Source organism: Xyrauchen texanus, chromosome 21, assembly GCF_025860055.1.
Source record: "Xyrauchen texanus isolate HMW12.3.18 chromosome 21, RBS_HiC_50CHRs, whole genome shotgun sequence".
Lineage (NCBI taxonomy): Eukaryota > Metazoa > Chordata > Actinopteri > Cypriniformes > Catostomidae > Xyrauchen > Xyrauchen texanus.
This window is the reverse complement of record NC_068296.1, coordinates 13932857-13953556: the sequence shown is the minus strand read 5'-3', so window position 1 is coordinate 13953556 and position 20700 is coordinate 13932857. Positions and strand designations below refer to the sequence as shown.

At 36.6% G+C, this 20700-nt stretch overlaps 2 protein-coding genes across 2 annotated transcripts; both read left to right on the top strand.

The window, feature by feature from the left end:
* Nucleotides 1–6711: 6711 nt before the first annotated feature.
* Nucleotides 6712–10764, top strand: LOC127661298 (N-lysine methyltransferase KMT5A-A-like). Its single transcript, XM_052151928.1, has 6 exons — nucleotides 6712–6854; nucleotides 7466–7578; nucleotides 7743–7905; nucleotides 9584–9776; nucleotides 9876–9944; nucleotides 10603–10764. Exons 2-6 carry the CDS (start codon nucleotides 7467–7469, stop codon nucleotides 10762–10764), a joined length of 699 nt encoding a protein of 232 aa, XP_052007888.1. The 5' UTR covers nucleotides 6712–6854; nucleotide 7466.
* A 4135-nt stretch (nucleotides 10765–14899) lies between these two features.
* LOC127661668 (uncharacterized) lies at nucleotides 14900–20178 on the top strand. The gene is made up of 3 exons (XM_052152485.1): nucleotides 14900–16287; nucleotides 16426–16542; nucleotides 19931–20178. The coding sequence occupies exons 1-3, from the start codon at nucleotides 15072–15074 to the stop codon at nucleotides 20149–20151; spliced, it is 1554 nt and encodes a 517-aa protein (XP_052008445.1). The 5' UTR covers nucleotides 14900–15071; the 3' UTR covers nucleotides 20152–20178.
* Nucleotides 20179–20700: the final 522 nt, after the last annotated feature.

Here is a 20700-nt window from a genome sequence, read left to right as displayed (position 1 = left end):
TGTGTGTGTGTACTTACTTATGTCACTTTTGGGTACTTTCACCAGAATACACACCAGTAAACTGAGCACCACCTTGACAATTTGGGACTTTTTGTGTGTCCTCATTTGTTTGACCATATAATCGTATTCAGCATGCTTTAAAATGGTCCCCAGCATTAAAATCTCACTTGTCCCAAAAAACACTTTTAAGTGATTTGTGTACCTGAAGTGTGTATCCCCCACCAATTTGTGTATAACACAGCGCCCCCTAAGAGAACTGCACTTCCGATTTTATACACACTTTCGGGAATCTGACCAATCAGAAGCCAGTAAGAATTTTTCGACACAGCGCACTCAGTGGCTCTTATAGAAACTGCACTTACTTAATACCTTGTCAATCTGACCAATCAGAAGCCAATTACGTCATCCTTAAAGATGGCGGAAGGAGAGTTCTTATTTACATGAAAGAATATAAGGATAAATCACATTATATTTTACATTGCATTGTAAATAATTAGTGAGTAAATAAAAATAGAGTGGTTTTGGTTAAGCACTGGGAGATTTAAAATCGTATGTCCAAAATGTTTTTCTAATCCCGATCCTTTTCTGCCACTTCACTACCGGAGCTTACCCCTCCCCGTTTACCGAGAGTTACCGAGAATTACCGAGACGGAGGCGGCGCGAACGATGCAGTGCAGTCAATTGGATTGTACTGTAATTTAGATATTAGTTTATTAAAGATAAATGTATAAACAATATTTAAAATAGGGAAGGTGATCGACACATAAGCACGTGTCGTTGCAAAGCAATCATTGTCTTCTCAGAGAAGGGGACAAATATTTACATTTATTAACGTTTTTAGTATGTGTATGCACCTGGATGTATTCAATGAAAATATGCCTGTAAAGGATGTGTTAAAATCGAAATCGCTTGATTTTATTAGTGATCTTTTTAAACATTGTATTCCCCACTTCAATTATTTTGGTATCTTTCAGCCGCGCGGGAAGCACCGCACCCCTCCCCGCCTCAATGAGAGCAGTACAGAGACGAGCAATGAACAGCACAACACTTATTATATTTTTCATTAACACTTTGTTATTTATATATATATATATATATATATATATATATATATATATATATATATATATATATATATATATACAGTACACACACACAAATATATATATACAAATATATATATATGTATATGTGTGTATATACTATAATTATATTAAAAGACATGGAGATTAATTTACTGTCTTGAAGCAAATCTCAGTTGAATTCTTACCTAACCCTTAAAAGTAGATTATTTTATTTATTTATTGCAAGGGATATATGCTGCTTTTCATGTGACAAAGTGATTAAGCTGGGAAATGTATTCTTAAGTAATACATTTAAATAATTGATTGCAGAATAACCAGCAGCCAAGTTGTCTTTTTTGTTTCCTATCAAATTATTATACAGCATACGACCGTTATTAACTAGAACATGTTGTTTTCAATACCAAGACGGATGACTATTAGTTTATTTTATGGTGCTGTGTTTAATTTCATCACACAGAGGATTAAATCTGTAGAGGAGTGACTGCAATTGATATTGAGAAATTTTAGGACATTTGAAACCCTGTCTGAAAATATGTATTGTGTATTCAAACAACAGCAATTCAAAATTAACACTTTTGTTACATACTGTACATCACACAGTTGTAGTCATTATTGTAATCCTCATTTTCACCAATGTAGCTAAAACACATTGTACGTGGTCATGTTATAAGTTACAAAAGCTTTTGGAAACAGAAAATAAACTTGATATCTAACTAGAATTAGACCCAGTGTCATTAGTTCTGTGCCTTCAAGACCCATAACAGACTTCTGACGAAAGGGAAATCATTTAGCATATTAACTTTTACTTCAAAGAAAAAGAATGAAAAGAAACAACTACCATGGGCCAGCCCTATTTATTTTACAAGGAGAAGCTTAACTTTAAACACAATTCTTATTTAATAGTTAATTTCCCTGTTGTTCCTGTTGACATACTTGGCTGCTTTGTTATTTTATTATTATTATTGTTATTATTATTTTAATGTAGCTAATATAATTTATAATTTAATATAATTTAGTGAAAAAAATCACTAACTATAATGTTTAAAAATGCTGCAAATTGATGTAGAAAATTAGAATACCTGAAATGATTCTATGTATTTTGAGACAAAAGAGTTTTGTTGAAGGTGATTAAATAAAAAGTTTTTCAATAAACATTGAATTTTGGCAAGGATAGTATTGGGGGTAAAAAGTTCCCCTGTTGCAGGAGCTAAAAGTCACAAAAACTGTTGGCAGGGGAGAAGGTGCAGACTGCCTGATTGACAATTAATTGCTTTTCATAACTGAGGGGTAATACATTTATTCTGAATGATGTGTAGAGCCTGTCCATATTGACTGTTCAAATCATAATCAATGTTCAAATCATTTGTGAAATGTCTGTGGCAACATTTTAGATTAAAGATGTACAATGTTACAAAAGCCAAAAGTGGAAATTAACAGGAAATATTGCACCCTTTGCTGGAGTGGTTATTTTGAATATTTATTTAATGCAGGAAAAAAATACAATACAAAAAAAATGAAATAAAAAAGTTTTTAAAAGTACAGTGACCAATTGTGCAATATCACTAAGTATGCATATACTGTATAAGTATAGATATGTGTATACTTACAAATTACTAGATACAAGTATACAGATAAACTACTATTCAAAAGTTTGGGATCACTATGAACTTTGTATGTTTTTGTAAGTAAATTATACTTTTATTAATCAAAGATGCTTTAAATTTAACAAGAAATGCAGTAAAGAAATTTTATTGTTAAAAATGACTAATTTAATTAAAATAAATGCTGTGTTCAAGAATCCTACACTTGCAGCATTGACACCTCAGGCATTCCTAGCAGTCAGTTTATTCTAGATCTTCAAGTGAACACCTTTCACTGACCTTATCGTCAAACGTTGAACAACAGCTCAACATCTCAAACTTTGTACAGAATAGAGACATTTGAATGGATTAATCATTTATCAGTTCATTATTTAAATTGCATGTTCTATCTTTTTTCCTATTAGCCAGTGTCAGGCACTTTTTTTCTTTTAAGTCTACCTAAAATTCTTCTCTTCTAAATGTTGCAGAATAAAACTGGTATTTGCATGTACAGGTCTAGGATTTGTGCGGAGTTATCTAGAGAGTCTGATGGACTTGTGTACTAGTTGTGCATCTGGCTTGTCCATTTCTCTGTTAATTCAGATTGTTTTATTCTTTAAAGTAGTGGTGCATGGAATAGCCTTCATCTTCAAAAAGAAAAATAGACTGACTTTCTTGATAAATGTGTTTCTTTTTAGCCAGTTTTCAAACCAATGTCCAGGGTAAGCAAAGTGGCTTGCAGTAAATAAAAAAAAAGTGACATACTACACTGTGATGTTCAGGTTAAGTCATGTGGTTTTATTGTCGTTCTACCATATACAGTTAGTACCAGTCTCTGAGTATTGAGGAGTCTGATAGCTTGGGGAAGAAGCTGTTACACAGTCTGGCCGTGTGGGCCCGAATGCTTCGGTACCTCTTGCCAGACGGCAGAAAGGTGAATAGTTTATGTGAGGGAGTGTGGATCATCCACAATGTTGGTTGCTTTTTCTGGATGCAGCGTTTAGTGTAAAGGTCTTTGATGGAGGGAAAACAGACCCCGATGATCTTCTCAGCTGTCCTCACTATCCTCTGCAGGGCTTTGCGGTCCAAAATGGTGCAAGTCCCAAACCAGGCAGTGATGCAGCTGGATGCTCTCAATAGTCCCTCTATAGAATGTTGTGAGGATGGGGGTGGGAGATGTGCTTTCCTCAGACTTCGAAGAAAGTAGAGACACTGCTGGGCTTTCTTGGTAATAGAGTTGGTGTTGTGGGACCAGATGAGGTTCTCCGCCTGGTGAACACCAAGGAATTTGGTGCTCTTGATGATCTCCACAGAGGAGCACTTTATTATATATATATATATATACACACATACATATATACAATTTACTGTCTTGAAGCAAATCTCATTTGAATTCTTACCTAACCCTTAAAAGTAGATTATTTTATTTATGTATCGCAAGGGGACTGTATATGCTGCTTTTCATGTGACAAAGTAATGTGATGAAGCTGGAAAATGTATTTTTAAGTAATAAATAAAAATAATTTGATGATTTGATGCAGAATAACCATCAGCCAAGTTATGTCCATATTACATAGTTTCTTACAATAATGGTATTTAAGGGAATCAGAAATCAAGATGATTTAAGATAGATATTTGTGCAGTGTATCAGATACAGGTCAGTGTAGGCTGCCCTTCCCCACACACCTGATCACTGCTGCCTATCCAGAGCAAAACTTCACATGCAAAAACTTCACAGCTCAAAAAATTGAAAAAAGCAAGAAAAGTAGACATGCTCAAAAGGGAAAGAAAATTAGACGTGCTCAAAAAAGATAAAGTAGATATACTCATAAGAATATTGATAATTTAAATTATTGTGTAAATAAAGCAATTAAAAAGAAATGTTACTAGACACTTTTCCACTTTTCTAACTTTGTATTTAATGGGAAATGCCATTGATTTATTAGAATGAACAGAATATAAGATTGCAAGTGAAGTGTAAGTTTGGAGACACCTCAATTAACCCCCTCCCCACTCTGCTTTCACTCAGAAGCACTTGATTTGCCCGCGGAAAAGTCTTGAAGGGGGATGGGCGCTCTCGCGCTGACCGTGAGATGCAGTGACGTCACTACACAGTAACGCGATGAGATTAATTATGTTTTGAAAGACATTTGATATGTGGCGTTTTTTCAACTAAAAGAAAAAAGTAGAATGTCAGTTTTCATGAGAACATGAGATTATGTATGTATTACCCAATTCGTTTTTTTGCATTTAAATGTCGTGTGTTTGCACTAAAACATTACATTGTAAATCATTAGTGAGTAAATAAAAATAGAGTGGTTTTGGTTAAGCACTGGGAGATTTAAAATCGTATGTCCAAAATGTTTTTCTAATCCCGATCCTTATCTGCCACACTACCCCCTCCCCGTTTACCGAGAGTTACCGAGAATTACCGAGACGGAGGCGGCGCGAACGATGCAGTGCAGTCAATTGGATTGTACTGTAATTTAGATATTAGTTTATTAAAGATAAATGTATAAACAATATTTAAAATAGGGAAGGTGATCGACACATAAGCACGTGTCTTTGCAAAGCAATCATTGTCTTCTCAGAGAAGGGGACAAATATTTACATTTATTAACGTTTTTAGTATGTGTATGCACCTGGATGTATTCAATGAAAATATGCCTGTAAAGGATGTGTTAAAATCGAAATCGCTTGATTTTATTAGTGATCTTTTTAAACATTGTATTCCCCACTTCAATTATTTTGGTATCTTTCAGCCGCGCGGGAAGCACCGCACCCCTCCCCGCCTCAATGAGAGCAGTACAGAGACGAGCAATGAACAGCACAACACTTATTATATTTTTCATTAACACTTTGTTATTTATATATATATATATATATATATATATATATATATATATATATATATATATATATATATATATACACAGTACACACACACAAATATATATATACAAATATATATATATGTATATGTGTGTATATACTATAATTATATTAAAAGACATGGAGATTAATTTACTGTCTTGAAGCAAATCTCAGTTGAATTCTTACCTAACCCTTAAAAGTAGATTATTTTATGTATTTATTGCAAGGGGACTGTATATGCTGCTTTTCATGTGACAAAGTGATTAAGCTGGGAAATGTATTCTTAAGTAATAAATAAAAATAATTTGATGATTTGATGCAGAATAACCATCAGCCAAGTTATGTCCATATTACATAGTTTCTTACAATAATGGTATTTAAGGGAATCAGAAATCAAGATGATTTAAGATAGATATTTGTGCAGTGTATCAGATACAGGTCAGTGTAGGCTGCCCTTCCCCACACACCTGATCACTGCTGCCTATCCAGAGCAAAACTTCACATGCAAAAACTTCACAGCTCAAAAAATTGAAAAAAGCAAGAAAAGTAGACATGCTCAAAAGGGAAAGAAAATTAGACGTGCTCAAAAAGATAAAGTAGATATACTCATAAGAATATTGATAATTTAAATTATTGTGTAAATAAAGCAATTAAAAAGAAATGTTACTAGACATAGCCACTTTTCTAACTTTGTATTTAATGGGAAATGCCATTGATTTATTAGAATGAACAGAACATAAGATTGCAAGTGAAGTGTAAGTTTGGAGACACCTCAATTAACCCCTCCCCCACTCTGCTTTCACTCAGAAGCACTTGATTTGCCCGCGGAAAAGTCTTGAAGGGGGATGGGCGCTCTCGCGCTGACCGTGAGATGCAGTGACGTCACTACACAGTAACGCGATGAGATTAATTATGTTTTGAAAGACATTTGATATGTGGCGTTTTTCAACTAAACGAAAGGTAGAATGTCAGTTTTCATGAGAACATGAGATTATGCATTTTTAGCATTTAAATGTATTGTGTTTGCACTATAAAAATACATAGTTGGCAAAATCTGTATCAGAATAAGAAAAAAAGACGTTATCAGAATATTTGTCTAAACATTTAATTTCAGAAAAGCTTCCTACAAGACTAAACATACTATTTATATCGTATATGGCAGAAATCGTTAGTATGAATGTGTGTCATTGCGAGTTTAACACGTGACAAACCTCGTTTTCCCGGGAATTCAGACACGTGACAATGACGTCTAATGGAGCGAAGACAGTTTTTCCCGCGAACGACAACACTGAACACGCTCATTAAGGAAGAAAAGGTAAGATGTCTTTTCATAAAAATATACAATAAGAGATTCTTGACTAATAAATCGATGTTTAGCGTTGTATTCACTTGTGTTCTTCATGTCAATTGTTAGTTGAACCTGTTTAATTATGAAGTTGACGATTAAACAATTAAGCCAATTAAGTTTGTGCTTTCCCACTAGTCACATTTGTGTATTGATGGATATAATTCAGTGTAAATCTTAGAAATGCATTAATAGCAGTACCTAAGGTACCAAATTTGCTATTTGTATTTTAACATATTTTGCTTTGAGGACATTATCTTTCTGTGGTGAAGTAGAAATGAAATAGTTTGGTGTATATCATTATTTATATCTTACCTCTTACTGTAATACTCCACAAACATGGAAGCAAAGTGTGATCACAGTTGTGACCAGTGGGATTAAACCCCAATGTAAATCAACATTCTGTCATTATTTAATTTGGAGTCTCTCTCTCTCTCTCTCTCTCTCTCTCTCTCTCTCTCTTTTTTGATTGAACAATTCTTTCTAAGATATTTTTTACATTGTAATTATGCTTGTTTATTCCATTAATTTTATATAATCGTTTTTTCCCTCATGAAAATTGCCCTATGTGTGGAATTCAGCATGCTGGCTATCCGTAAAAGACGTAGAAGACCTCAGCAGGATGCTGAAGATAACATCATATTTGAAACTGAAAAGCCTGGTCTTCAAGAGCAGTACATCAGCAAATATAAAGGCAAGACAATTCAAATATAAGTACTTTGGATTACTTTTGTATTGCAGCTGAACTGTTGAATTAGTAAAATGTTAGTACATTTCAGATATTTCCATTTTTACTTATTAAATGAGATTGCAGACACCCTGTAACAGTAATCAAAATAATGTTTTTTTCTGCTTTAGGCCGTGGCGTTTTCACCACTGAATCTTTCTGCAGAGGAGACTTTGTTCTTGAATACAGAGGTGAACTTCTGAGTTCAAAGGAGAGTCTTGAACGAACTAAAAACTACACTGAAACTGAGAGCACATTCTTGTTTGATTTTCAGTGGCATGGAAAATATTGGTGGTAAGTACATCAAGAACTGTTGACTTGATGTAGCAGGGAAGCTCAAAGAGATCTTTTTCTTCAAGAGAGTAAAAGGGCCAATTTTACCAATAATGATCATTCTCTCATCATTTACTCATTCTTATTCTATCTGACTCCCAATTTAAGTCATCATTCCCTATAAATCTTTATTAATGAATAACTCCTTTCACATTTGAAATGTAGAGTGCTCTGCACATGTGTCAAGTGCAAACAACCGTAAACCAGCTTCTCTCATGAACTACAGCGGAGGATTTATAGAGAATAATGACATATTTGGGTTGAATTCTCACCCAAAGCTAATTTTATCACTTCAGAAGACATGGACTAAACACTTGAGAGGTACAGGTGCATCTAAAAAATGTGAATATCATGGAAAAGTTAAAAATTGGAACTTTCATATATTCTAGATTCCTTACACATGAAATTTTTTTTTTTGGTTTTAATGTTGATAATTACAGCTTACAGCTCATGGAAATAAAAAATCCAGTATCTCAAAATATTAGAATAAAGAATTTATAATACAGAAATGTCAACCTTCTGAAAAGTATTTTAATTTATGCACTCAATACTTGGTCAGGGCTCTTTTTGCACAAATTATTGCATCAATGTGGCGTGGCATGGAGGCAATCTGTCTGTGGCACTGCCGAGGTGTTCTGGAAGCACAGGATGCTTTGATAGCGGCCATCAGCTTGTCTGTATTGTTGGGCACAGTAATACCATTGTTAGAAAACCAGTTACTTGTAGTTCTGGCTCTGTGGGCAGGTGCCAAGTCCTGCTGGAAAAGGAAATCAGCATCTCCAAAAACCTTGTCAGCAGATGGAAGCATGAATTGCTCTAAAATATCCTGGTAGACGGCTGAATTGACTCTCGACTTGAGAGAAAACAGTGGACCAACACCAGCAGATGACATGGCACCCCATATCATCACTGACTGTGGAAACTTCACACTGGCCTCTCCACTGAGCAACGGTCCAGTTCTTCTCCTTTAACCCAGGTAAGACGGTTCTGGCGTTGTCTCTGGTCTTGGAATGGAACAGCACTCATTCAGCAATGACCTTCTGTGGCTTACCCTCCTAGTGGAGGATGTCAATGAGTGTCGTCTGGACAACTGTCAAGTCACCAGTCTTCCCCATGATTGTGGTTGTGTGTACTGAACCAGACGGAGATTAAAGGCTCGGGAAACCTTTGCAGGTGTTTTGAGTTAATTAGCTGATTAAAACTCTTCTCAGGTTGATATTTCTGTATTATAAATTCTGTATTCTAATATATTGAGATACTGGATTTTTTATTTCTATGAGCTGTAAGCAGTAATCATCAAGATTGCAACAATAATTTTTTATGTGAAATGAATCTAGAATATAGAAAGTTCCACTTTTTGAATGAATTTTCCACAATATTAAATTTTTTTGAGCAGCTGTATGTTTTCCCTTTATAACCTTTTTGAGCTTGAAAGCTTTGGACTCCATTGGCTTACATTGTAAGGACCAAAACACGTCAAAAATGATTACCACAGGAGACAGAAAGTCATATGAGGGCGAGTAAATGATGAGAGAATTATAGTGAACTGTGCCTTTAATATAAAACAGACTGTAGATGTGAAAAACACTTCTGTATATGTCTTGCATACATTTAATGGTAAGTGTGTGTGTTTATATAGTATGGATGCATCCAAGGAAGACAAGTCCCTGGGAAGACTTGTCAACGATGAGCACAAAAATCCAACTTGCAAAATGAGAACTGTTGAAGTGAAGAAAAAGCCTCATCTTTGTCTATTTGCTGTACGAGACATTTTACCAGGTGAAGAAATCACTTACAACTATGGCGACTCGGACTGGCCGTGGAGAGCCAAGGTACCATAAAGAAAATGCTAGAATTCATAAGCAGCAATATATGATGCCTTTTTCCTGTCATTAATTGCTAATGTGTTTTGCGGTCTCATATTTCTCCAGTCTTTAAATGAACCGTCAACAGAATCCAGTGATGTAAAATCAGTCAGCAGTTTGGGCCCACAGAAATCGGTAAGTACAGTTAATTCTGCTTCACTCCTTGTAATGACAAAATGGGTAATTTTGAAGCTTAGAGGCCGGATTTTACAATGCATTAAAACAATATAACTAACTCTTAAAGGAGTAGTTTACCCTAAAATAACAATTCTTTCATTATATTCATGCCATCACAGATGAATATGACTTTCTTTCTTCAGCAGAACACAAATAAAGATTTTTAGAAGAATATCTCAGCTCTGTAGGTCCGTACAATGCAAGTCAACAGGTACCAAATTTTGATAGTCCCAATGTAATCGACACAACTGCAGTCCGGCCATTAATGTCTTCCCAAGCTAAATTAATGATGTTTATAAGAAAATAACAGAATTAAAAAGTTATGATAATCTTCACTTCTGGTCACATTCTTCCCTTCCACGACGCTTAATGTAAGTGTTAACAAGTCAAGTGAGAAGTGATACCAAATTTCTTTGACTTGTCCTCACTTTTCCCTCAACTATACCAGAGCAGTGCTTACCAAAAATAAAACAACTTCGTTAAATTAACAAAACATACATCTTACCTTTTGGCTCACCTCAGTGATGCTTAAATGTCTTTAGGTGCCACAGTTTTTAACATTGACAATGTATATTTTACTCTTGGCTTAAGCTAAATACCTCTTTTATATCTACAGCAGCGGTTTCAATCAAGAATGTCAAAGTTGCGACAACATCATGAAGATTGTTATAATCGCTTTAAAAGAGCAGAGACTGAGAGGAATGAGAGTGAAAAGAAACATCTCAAGCTATTGCATGATCAGGTCACTAAACAGCTGTCACAAAAGATTGCTCGGTGAGTAATATATATGAACACAGACGCATCACAAATAATTAACACCTCAATTTCTTTACAGGTGCTTTTTGGTACTTTTGAGCCTTTCATTTAGTCCATATGATATTACTTCTGATTATGTTTTCCAGCTGTCCCCGTCACCCACTGAAGTATGCACATCTGATACACCATCACATTCACCACTTAATGTGCCGCAATCCTCATCACCTTTGCCCTGTGCTGCATCCACCGCAGGGAATGGCTTATCACAGGAACCTGAGCCTGTCTCATTAAGGGAGGTGGGTATACACATTTAGTAGACAATCTGTGGATGTCGCCATACCAGTTTAGCTTCTGGTACATGCACATTAATTTGTGTTTGTTTTATGCTTGGGTAATGCAGTTACTGCCTCCTAAAAATGAAATAGAACTCAATTTAAACAACTTTTAACATTTATGTACCCCCCACCACCTGCAACCACACATACATTCCAGTGGTCAAACATAAAATAACAACAGACACGCATATAAACAAACAGTCCAAATAAAATACTTGATGACTTAAAAACATATACAATTAACCAACATACCCCACCTGCCCACATCCCTCAAATTTTTTTTTAAATGGTCAAAATTAACATAAATTCACATAAATTTGCTGGGAATAAAATACCCAAATACTAAATGCCCTGTTTGGGCCACTGAAAGATGTCAGATGAAAAGCTGTTTACGGGCAGTATGCTGTCAGAGCCAAAGTTTCAGATTTAGACCAGTTAAATAGAATTTAGACCCCAGAGCCTTGCCTGTAGGTAAGGGCTTAATTACCTCGCCAAGCTCCTCCAAGTTTATCTCCAGAATCAATAAAAAATGTTTGCTCAGTCAACAGTTTAGGGAGATCTAATGGTTCCACAAAATTTCTAATATCTTCATCAGTAGACGAAAACATGGAACTATAAAGATCAAGATAGATTTCTTTAAAAGTATTATTAATATCAATGGTAAATATTTCACCAGCAGCAGATTTAATTGAGGGAATGGTAGAAAAAGACTCTTTCCTTTATATATCTAGCCAAAAGCTTCCCTGCTTTGTCCCCGACTCAAAGTATGACAAAATAGTATTATATCTGTATTTCAATCGGGTCAATTCTCTGAGGCCATCAGACGACATTTGGCGCTTCAGCTCTGCCTCGGCACTTTTAATATTCCCTCCAACTCCACGAGTTCTCATGCTTTGGATTTTTTGATGAATGAGGCATACTGTATGATCCGACCCCTAAGAAATGCCTTAAGTGTCTACAAGCCACGCCCACAGAAGATAATGAGGACCAGTTGGACTCCATATAAACAATGATTTCGGACTTTAAAATTAGTTGGAACTCAGAATTTTGCAAAAGGGAAACATTAAAACACCAACTATATTCTTTTTTTTTTTCTCTCTGTATGTGGCAACACCTTTAAACTCACCAGAGTGTGATCAGAGACTAAGATGTATAGTCCCTACCATATGGATTCAAATGTATAGACCCTACCATATGGGTTCAAAAGTCTCCAAATATCTGTAAGACCAAGATTTGTACACATCCTCTGAAGCGTAGATGTTGCTCTAGGGGACTTACACACTTTTCCTTTACTATGATCAAGGACTGAATCCATCAATAGATTAAAGTCTCCTCCCAACATTATATTGTTATAATGCACATTGTTATGTGCAGAAATATTAGCCAAAATCAACCTTTGCCCCTGAATTTCAAAAAAAAAAATAATGACTCTAATTTAACTTTAATCCGTTGGAGACATTTGAATTGTAGATGTTTACTTATCAATGTAATGACTCCCCTGCTCTTACTCGAGCCAGCACTAAAGAAAACATGTCCATCCCATATCTTCCCAAAATGTTCAGCTTCCTGCAGAAAACTTGTGTTTCTTTAAGAAACACTATATCCTATTTCTTACGTTTTTAAGAAAATAAATAACCTTCCTTCTTTTTATGGGGTGTCCCAACCATTCACATTCCATGTGGAGAGTGACAATCCACTCATATTAGTATTTGACATTAACATAGTAGAGAAATTAGATAAAAATGTAATTATAAAGACCACATTCCACATTGGTGCAACAATCAACCCCGAACTTTCCCCAGCAAAAAAAAGAAAAACATGTGCATTAACCCTGCGCACAACATCACCAATTGGTGTCCATCCCTCTAAACTCAAACAGTCCATGTACGCCTACGATAGTCCCTGCGACAAACTTGCCATCAGATTGCTCAAGTCCGGTGCTTCCACACAATTTTTTTAAACAGAATTACACATCAGAAGATCATCTATAAAACAAACTCCAGCCCATAAGCGGAATAAACACACAAAAAAGTGTAGATTCATCCACTTAATTGTCTTGAAGGTCTGGGCCTGCACAAAACAAGCTCCAGCCGCTAGCGGAACCTGCACAAAGCATCTATTCAGTTCTTTGTGCAGTCAAACTCACTCCAATGTCCTGTAAGAAATATTCCACAAAACAAACTCCAGCCAACTTGAGGCATAAGCACCTAAAACAAGCAGATTCATCCACATGGCTTACTCCAATGTCTTTATGTAGGACAATGCTTGCTGTGACATGTAAATAGTATGCAGACATCCTTAGTATCTGTTCTCAATTTGGCCAGGAATATCAGTGCAAAAGTGATCATCCGTTGATGTCATCCGCTGATTCTATTTAGAGAACATGTCGACAATCAACAGAGCAATGAAAATTGACACAGCCTGTCTCTAAAATCCGAAATGATTTTAATTGTTTAATTTTCGATTAGCACGTTTTTAAAATCATGGTAAATGGGATACTGTTTAAAATATTTGGAAACTACCCAGCTCTATTCATCGATATACAATTAAATCATCCTATAAACCAGCCCTAGTGAGAACATGAGAAAACGGCACATTTTTATATAAAAATACATTCCTCTTGCGAATGATCAAATTCAATGCTGTCCCGCATTTTGTGTGTTCATCTTTCTGCATGTTTGTCTGTCAGTGCAACCAGGTGAAGCATTAGATATTTACATACAATGATATTAACAATATAAAAAATCTCCACCAGTTGACACTTTATTTCTATATAAATATATACAGTATATCGTGGAGATGAAACGGCCACCCAGTCTTAATATCTCTATTAAGATAAGTCACTATTATTACATAAATGTCCAACCATAATTATTTGATAAAAATTTTTGTGCACTCAAATTCCAATCACATATTACTCTCCAAAGAAGGGCATTTTAGATTATTAGAGAAATTATGTGAGAGGTACGTGACATGCTATGCAGCATTTTTAATGCTTGTATGATAACCTGAAAGAGTGTCTTGCTTGTCATTACACTTAAGTAACCACAGTACAATGCTAATTAGATTTACAGAAACCACATAATGCCCATAGACTACTAACACCTTATCTTATTTAAAAGTTCACTCCCCTTATTTGAGCACTGAAACTTACTGAAATTGTACATCCTTATTTTCATCATGTGTTGTTCTCTTTTTCAGTACTCATGGAAAGCCCTCAGTGATTCAGATGTTACAGACTACAGCGATGTTGACTATGTACCCAAGAGCAGCTCAGACGAATCAGATGATAGTGCTTCTGGATATAGCATGGTTGAAAGTAGCTTAGATGAAGCTAATGAAAAGACTTCTGGAAAAGGTATGGTCAAAAGTTCTCTGAAAAATCCAACTTCACCTTTTTCACAAAGCTATAAAGATACAAGCAGTTCATCAGACACAGGCGTGACAACACCATCACCAAATGCTAAAGTGCAATGCAAAACCAAAGAGACAGACCCCTCTTCTGAAGATAGGTCTTTTATTCAATCAATGCCATCACCTGTGCAGGATCGCAAGTCATATAAGAAGCAGTATTGTCTTTATTGCTCTAAGCCTTTTTCAAAAATGGCAAGACACCTTGAATCTGTCCATCGCAATGAAGTGGACGTTGCAAAGGCAGTTGCGTTTCCAAAACATTCTAAAGAGAGGCGAATCCAGTTAAACCTCCTTAGAAAAAGGGCAACTTTGCCCACAACACAGATGTGGCAAGAAATGGACATGGAGAGATGGTTGCCTGCTACCGTCCAAAAGAGAGCAAAAAGCCAAGGATTTCATTCACTGTGTTTACTGCCAAGGGCTTTACAACAAGCGTAGCCTTTGGAAACATTTAAAGAACTGTCCTCTGAAACCTAAAGATGATGAATCCAAGGGCAGGAAAAGAGTCCGATCACTCTGCGCTCTGAAAACTCCAGTTGGTTTAGAAGTGAGCAAAGGTTTAAAGAATATACTTTCCATTATGAACTATGATGAAGTTTCCCGTGTTGTTCACTCTGACTGCTGCATCATGCAACTGGGGGAGCACATGTTTAATAGGATGGGATCTGATGTTAATAAACATGACTACATCAGACAGAAGATGAGAGAAGTTGGCAGACTTCTTCTTGAAGCAAGGAAGATTACTCGGCTAAGATCTATGGTGGACTTCATCATTCCAGCAAATTTCAAACAAGTCATTTCAGCTGTTAAAGTTGTATCTGGCTATGATGAAGAGAAAAACTGCTACCGCATTCCCTCTCTAGCTCTCAAACTTGGTCATTCTTTAAACAAGATCTGTAGTATTGTTGAGAGCAATGCCATGATGTACGGAGACCATCAACGTGCTGAGTGTGCTCGAGACTTCAGAAAAATACACCAGGCAAGATGGAACGAATACATTTCTGCTGGTGCTTTAACTACTTTAAAAGAAGCCAAGTGGAACACGCCTCAGATCATTCCTTTCACTCAAGATGTCAAAGTTCTGCATGCACATCTGGAAAAGAAACACAAACAGTTCCTAAGCAAGCTCAGAAACTGCCCATCGGCAAAAAGCTATTCAGCTCTTGCTAAGGTCACATTGACGCAAGTCATCCTGTTCAACAGAAGAAGAGAAGGTGAGGTATCACGAATGCTTTTGGCAGCTTTTAAAAGCAGGGATTCTTCTGAGCTACATGAAGACCTAGCGATCTGTCTTTCGGAGTTCGAGAGAAAGTTGTGTCTGCACTTCACCCGAGTTGAGATCCGTGGTAAACGAGGGAGAAAGGTTCCTGTGCTTCTCAAGCCTTCAATGGTTTCTGCCATGGAGCTGCTTGTTGAAACACGTGAGGTTTGTGAAGTCCCAGCTGAGAATCCTTTTCTGTTTGCCAGATCAGGAGCAATGCCTGCATACCGAGGAGGAGAGTGCATTTACAGAGCTGCTCAGGAATGTGGCATAAAGAATCCAGAAGCACTGTCATCAACTAAGCTGAGGAAACACATAGCAACCATGTCAAAAATCTTGAACCTTGATGAGAACGAAGCAGATCAATTGGCTGATTTCCTCGGTCATGATATCAGAATCCACAGACAATATTACCGCTTACCGGAGGGGACGCTGCAGCTGGCAAAGATGAGCAAGGTCTTGTTAGCAATGGAAAAGGGAACACTCTCAGACTTCAAAGGAAAGACGCTTGATGAGATTGAAATTGACCCAAATGGTATGAGCATGCTTGCATGTCTATGCTAATATTTTTGTCTATGCAAGTTTTTGACAGAAAATGTAAGAAAAAAAATTACATTTGAAAGTATGATGCTATGATGATATTATATTTTCATTCATCAATGCTTTCTTTTAGAACAATTTGAACCCCTCGTTAATGATATGTCAAGTGATGAGGAGGATTGCAGCGACCCATCTCAGTCAGCATCCCCAGAAGAGACGGCTCAACTGTCTGGATCACAAAAGGATCAAAGTAAGCAAAGTTTTAACCAATCATTTAATCACCAAGAATTACTTTTATATTAACTAAAGACAACAATCAGGGAGGCCAGTTCGGAAGTAAAAAGGTTGTTTTATATCTTGGGGTATGCCTCTGGGCTTTCTTTAGAGAAAATAGACTGCAAGTTTAAAGAAAGTAAATGATTTAAATGTACATTCAGTAAGGTTTCAGCTGTTTTGCTGGCTTTTGTTCGGCTTCTATATTTTCACACATCTTTTTTTTATGTAATTACAATTGTATTCATTAATCACAGAACATATGCATAGTATAAAACAATGCTGTTTATAAGAATATGACACAATCTTGTGTTTTTTATTACAACTAGTGCTGTCGGTCAATTAAAAGTTTTAATCGTGATGAATCACATAATTTTACATCATTAATCATGAATAATCACTGATTTTGAAAGTGCTAAAATTTTACCTTTTAAATTGAAATTAATTTTAAAATGTATAATGGGAAAGATCAGGGCTGTGTTTCCCAAAAAGAGCATTGGTGCCTACAGTATTTACTGATCTATCCCAGAGATCACAAAGTTGTCTTTTGTTCCAAATTGCATGCAGGTCACTTACAATATACATTCAGGTCCATAAATATTGGGACATCGACACAATTCAAATCTTTTGGCTCTATACACCACCACAATGGATTTGAAATGAAACGAACAAGATGTGCTTTAACTGCAGACTTTCAGCTTTAATTTGAGGGTATTTACATCCAAATCAGGTGAACGGTGTAGGAATTACTACAGTTTGTATATGTGCCTCCCACTTTTAAGGGACCAAAAGTAATGGGACAATTGGCTACTCAGCTGTTCCATGGCCAGGTGTGTGTTATTCCCTCATTATCCCATTTACAAGGAGCAGATAAAAGGTCCAGAGTTCATTTCAAGTGTGCTATTTGCATTTGGAATCTGTTGCTGTCAACTCTCACTATAAGAGCCAAAGAGCTGTCACTATCAGTGAAGCAAGCCATCATTAGGCTGAAAAATCAAAACAAACCCATCAGAGAGATAGCAAAAACATTAGGTGTGGCCAAATCAACTGTTTGGAATATTCTTAAAAGAAAGAACACACCGGTGAGCTCAGCAACACCAAAAGACCCGGAAGACCACGGAAAACAACTGTGGTGGATGACCGAAGAATTCTTTCCCTGGTGAAGAAAACACCCTTCACAACAGTTGGCCAGATCAAGAACACTCTCCAGGAGGTATGTGTATGTGTGTCAAAGTCAACAATCAAGAGAAGACTTCACCAGAGTGAATACAGTGGGTTCACCACAAGATGTAAACCATTGGTGAGCCTCAAAAACAGGAAGGCCAGATTAGAGTTTGCAAACAACATCTAAAAAGCCTTCACAGTTCTGGAACAACATCCTATGGACAGATGAGACAAAGAACAACTTGTACCAGAGTGATGGGAAGAGAAGAGTATGGAGAAGGAAAGGAACTGCTCATGATCCAAAGCATACCACCTCATCAGTGAAGCATGGTGGTGGTAGTGTCATGGCGTCGGCATGTATGGCTGCCAATGGAACTGGTTCTCTTGTATTTATTGACGATGTGACTGCTGAAAAAGCAGCAGGATGAATTCTGAAGTGTTTCGGGCAATATTATCTGCTCATATTCAGCCAAATGCTTCAGAACTCATTGGACGGCGCTTCACAGTACAGATGGACAATGACCAGAAGCGTACTGCGAAAGCAACCAAAGAGTTTTTCAAGGGAAAGAAGTGGAGTGTTATGCAATGGCCAAGTCAGTCACCTGACCTGAATCCGATTGAGCATGCATTTCACTTGCTGAAGACAAAACTGAAGGGAAAATGCCCCAAGAACAAGCAGGAACTGAAGACAGTTGCAGTAGAGGCCTGGCAGAGCATCACCAGGGATGAAACCCAGCGTCTGGTGATGTCTATGCGTTCCAGACTTCAGGCTTTAATTGACTGCAAAGGATTTGCAACCAAGTATTAAAAAGTGAAAGTTTGATTTATGATTGTTAATCTGTCCCATTACTTTTGGTCCCTCAAAAGTGGGAGGCACATATGCACACTGTTGTAATTCCTACACCGCTCACCTGATAAATACCCTCAGATTAAAGCTGAAAGTCTGCAGTTAAAGCACATCTTGTTCGTTTCATTTCAAATCCATTGTGGTGGTGTATAGAGCCAAACAGATTCGAATTGTGTCCATGTCCCAATATTTATGGACCTGACTGTATTTATTTATGCCATTTACGATTGATATCAAAATGCAATTATTTGTATTTGCTTTGTAAAATAAATGAATATAGTTAATTTCAGCATATTGTGGGATATTCTGAATGAGTCTATTTTTATTTTTTGATCCAATTGTTGTGACTTCATTCAATGTGGGAATTGTGTAAGAAAAAGTCATCATGAAAGTTAAAGTATTAAAATAATGTAATTTTTGCAAGCCCTTGATATATCAATAAATTAAATGTATTATGCAGTCCTAAAATGGGCATTAAATCTCTTTAACACTCATCCTCCACAATATTAATCAGTTGGAAGTATATAGCTTTCTTTTTGGTTTTGCACAGCAACCATACAGCCACGTTCATGAATATGTGCACTATTATGCAAATGAAAGGGTAAATAGCGGTTAACATATGCTCGTGAATTGCCACAAGGAACTTGCATCATTATAACCAATATAAACTGCAATGACTCAAACTTAGTGTTTCAAAAAAGCATACACCACTTGTAAAAGAGTATTATTAAAAAACCTTGTGTGTATTAACCCACATTCACACCTGTGGAAAGGCAGGAAAAACTGAAAGTAACATTGGATTGGTGGCGTCATCTAGCGCCACACAACATAGACGTCATTATAAAAGTCCTCCCAGTATACACACTGGGACATCAGAACACAACGGTAAATGCATTACTCACGATTAAGAACAATTTACTAATTAATCCCATACGGTAACGTGATAATTTTGTTTGTCATTTTTAATTACAACATTACCAGGAGAGAAACAGCACCTTTAGCAGAAGATTAATATTATTGTGTTAATACTATTATGTGATCATAGGCAGCCTCACCTTATTCTCAGCTGTTTATCGAAAACTGCACTCCTGTCAGATCGTCAAAGAATAGCACAAATATTACTAACTGCCATTGGCCATTTGGGCCCCATCCTCACTCGACACAAACTCTTTCAAACACACATCATGTAGGTGACTGATTTTGGTTTCAAAGCTGGGAATTTTCCTGAAATGTAAGCAGTTGGCATCCCTGAGCAATAAGCATCTGAGGGCTTTTCACATTTTCTAATAATCTACAGATTACAATATGTCATGATTGGTTCTGATTTAAAACTTTATTTCCTTATTTTTTTCAGGTTCTTTAAAGGCTCCAAAAAGAAAATGGGAGGACATTGAGGTAAAAGCAATAGAAAGGCACATGATGAGGTTCATCAAGACATGCAAAGTTCCTGGTAAGCAAGACTGTGAAAGATGCATTGAAGCAGAGCCAGAGGCTTTGAAGGAGCGAACATGGACTGGCCTGAAAAACTATGTGCGAAACAGGATCACAACTCTCAAAAAAAAGGGTGCTTTGTAGCCGTGTAGAAGTAAAATGACTTTTCAATATTCAGCACTTTTTGAATTTTGTTTCATAAGCTGTTCACCACTATGTGTTTAACACTTTTTCATTTTCTCTTGAAAAAACAGTTGTTAAAAGTAGAAGTGAAAGGGATGAAGAGGGAGGAGTGAAAGTGAAGTAGACGGAAAAGAGGGAGGAGTGAAAGTGAAGTAGACGGAAAAGAGGGAGGAGTGAAAGTGAAGTAGATGAAAAGAGGGAGGAGTGAAAGTGAAGTAGACAAAAAGAGGGAGGAGTGAAAGTGAAGTAGACAAAAAGAGGGAGGAGTGAAAGTGAAGTAGACAAAAAGAGGGAGGAGTGAAAGTGAAGTAGAGGAAAAGAGGGAGGAGTGAAAGTGAAGTAGAGGAAAAGAGGGAGGAGTGAAAGTGAAGTAGAGGAAAAGAGGGAGTGAAAGTGAGTAGGCGAAAGGAGAGTGAAAGTAGAGGAAAAGAGGAGGTGAAAGTGAAGTAGAGGAAAAGAGGGAGGAGTGAAAGTGAAGTAGAGGAAAAGAGGGAGGAGTGAAAGTGAAGT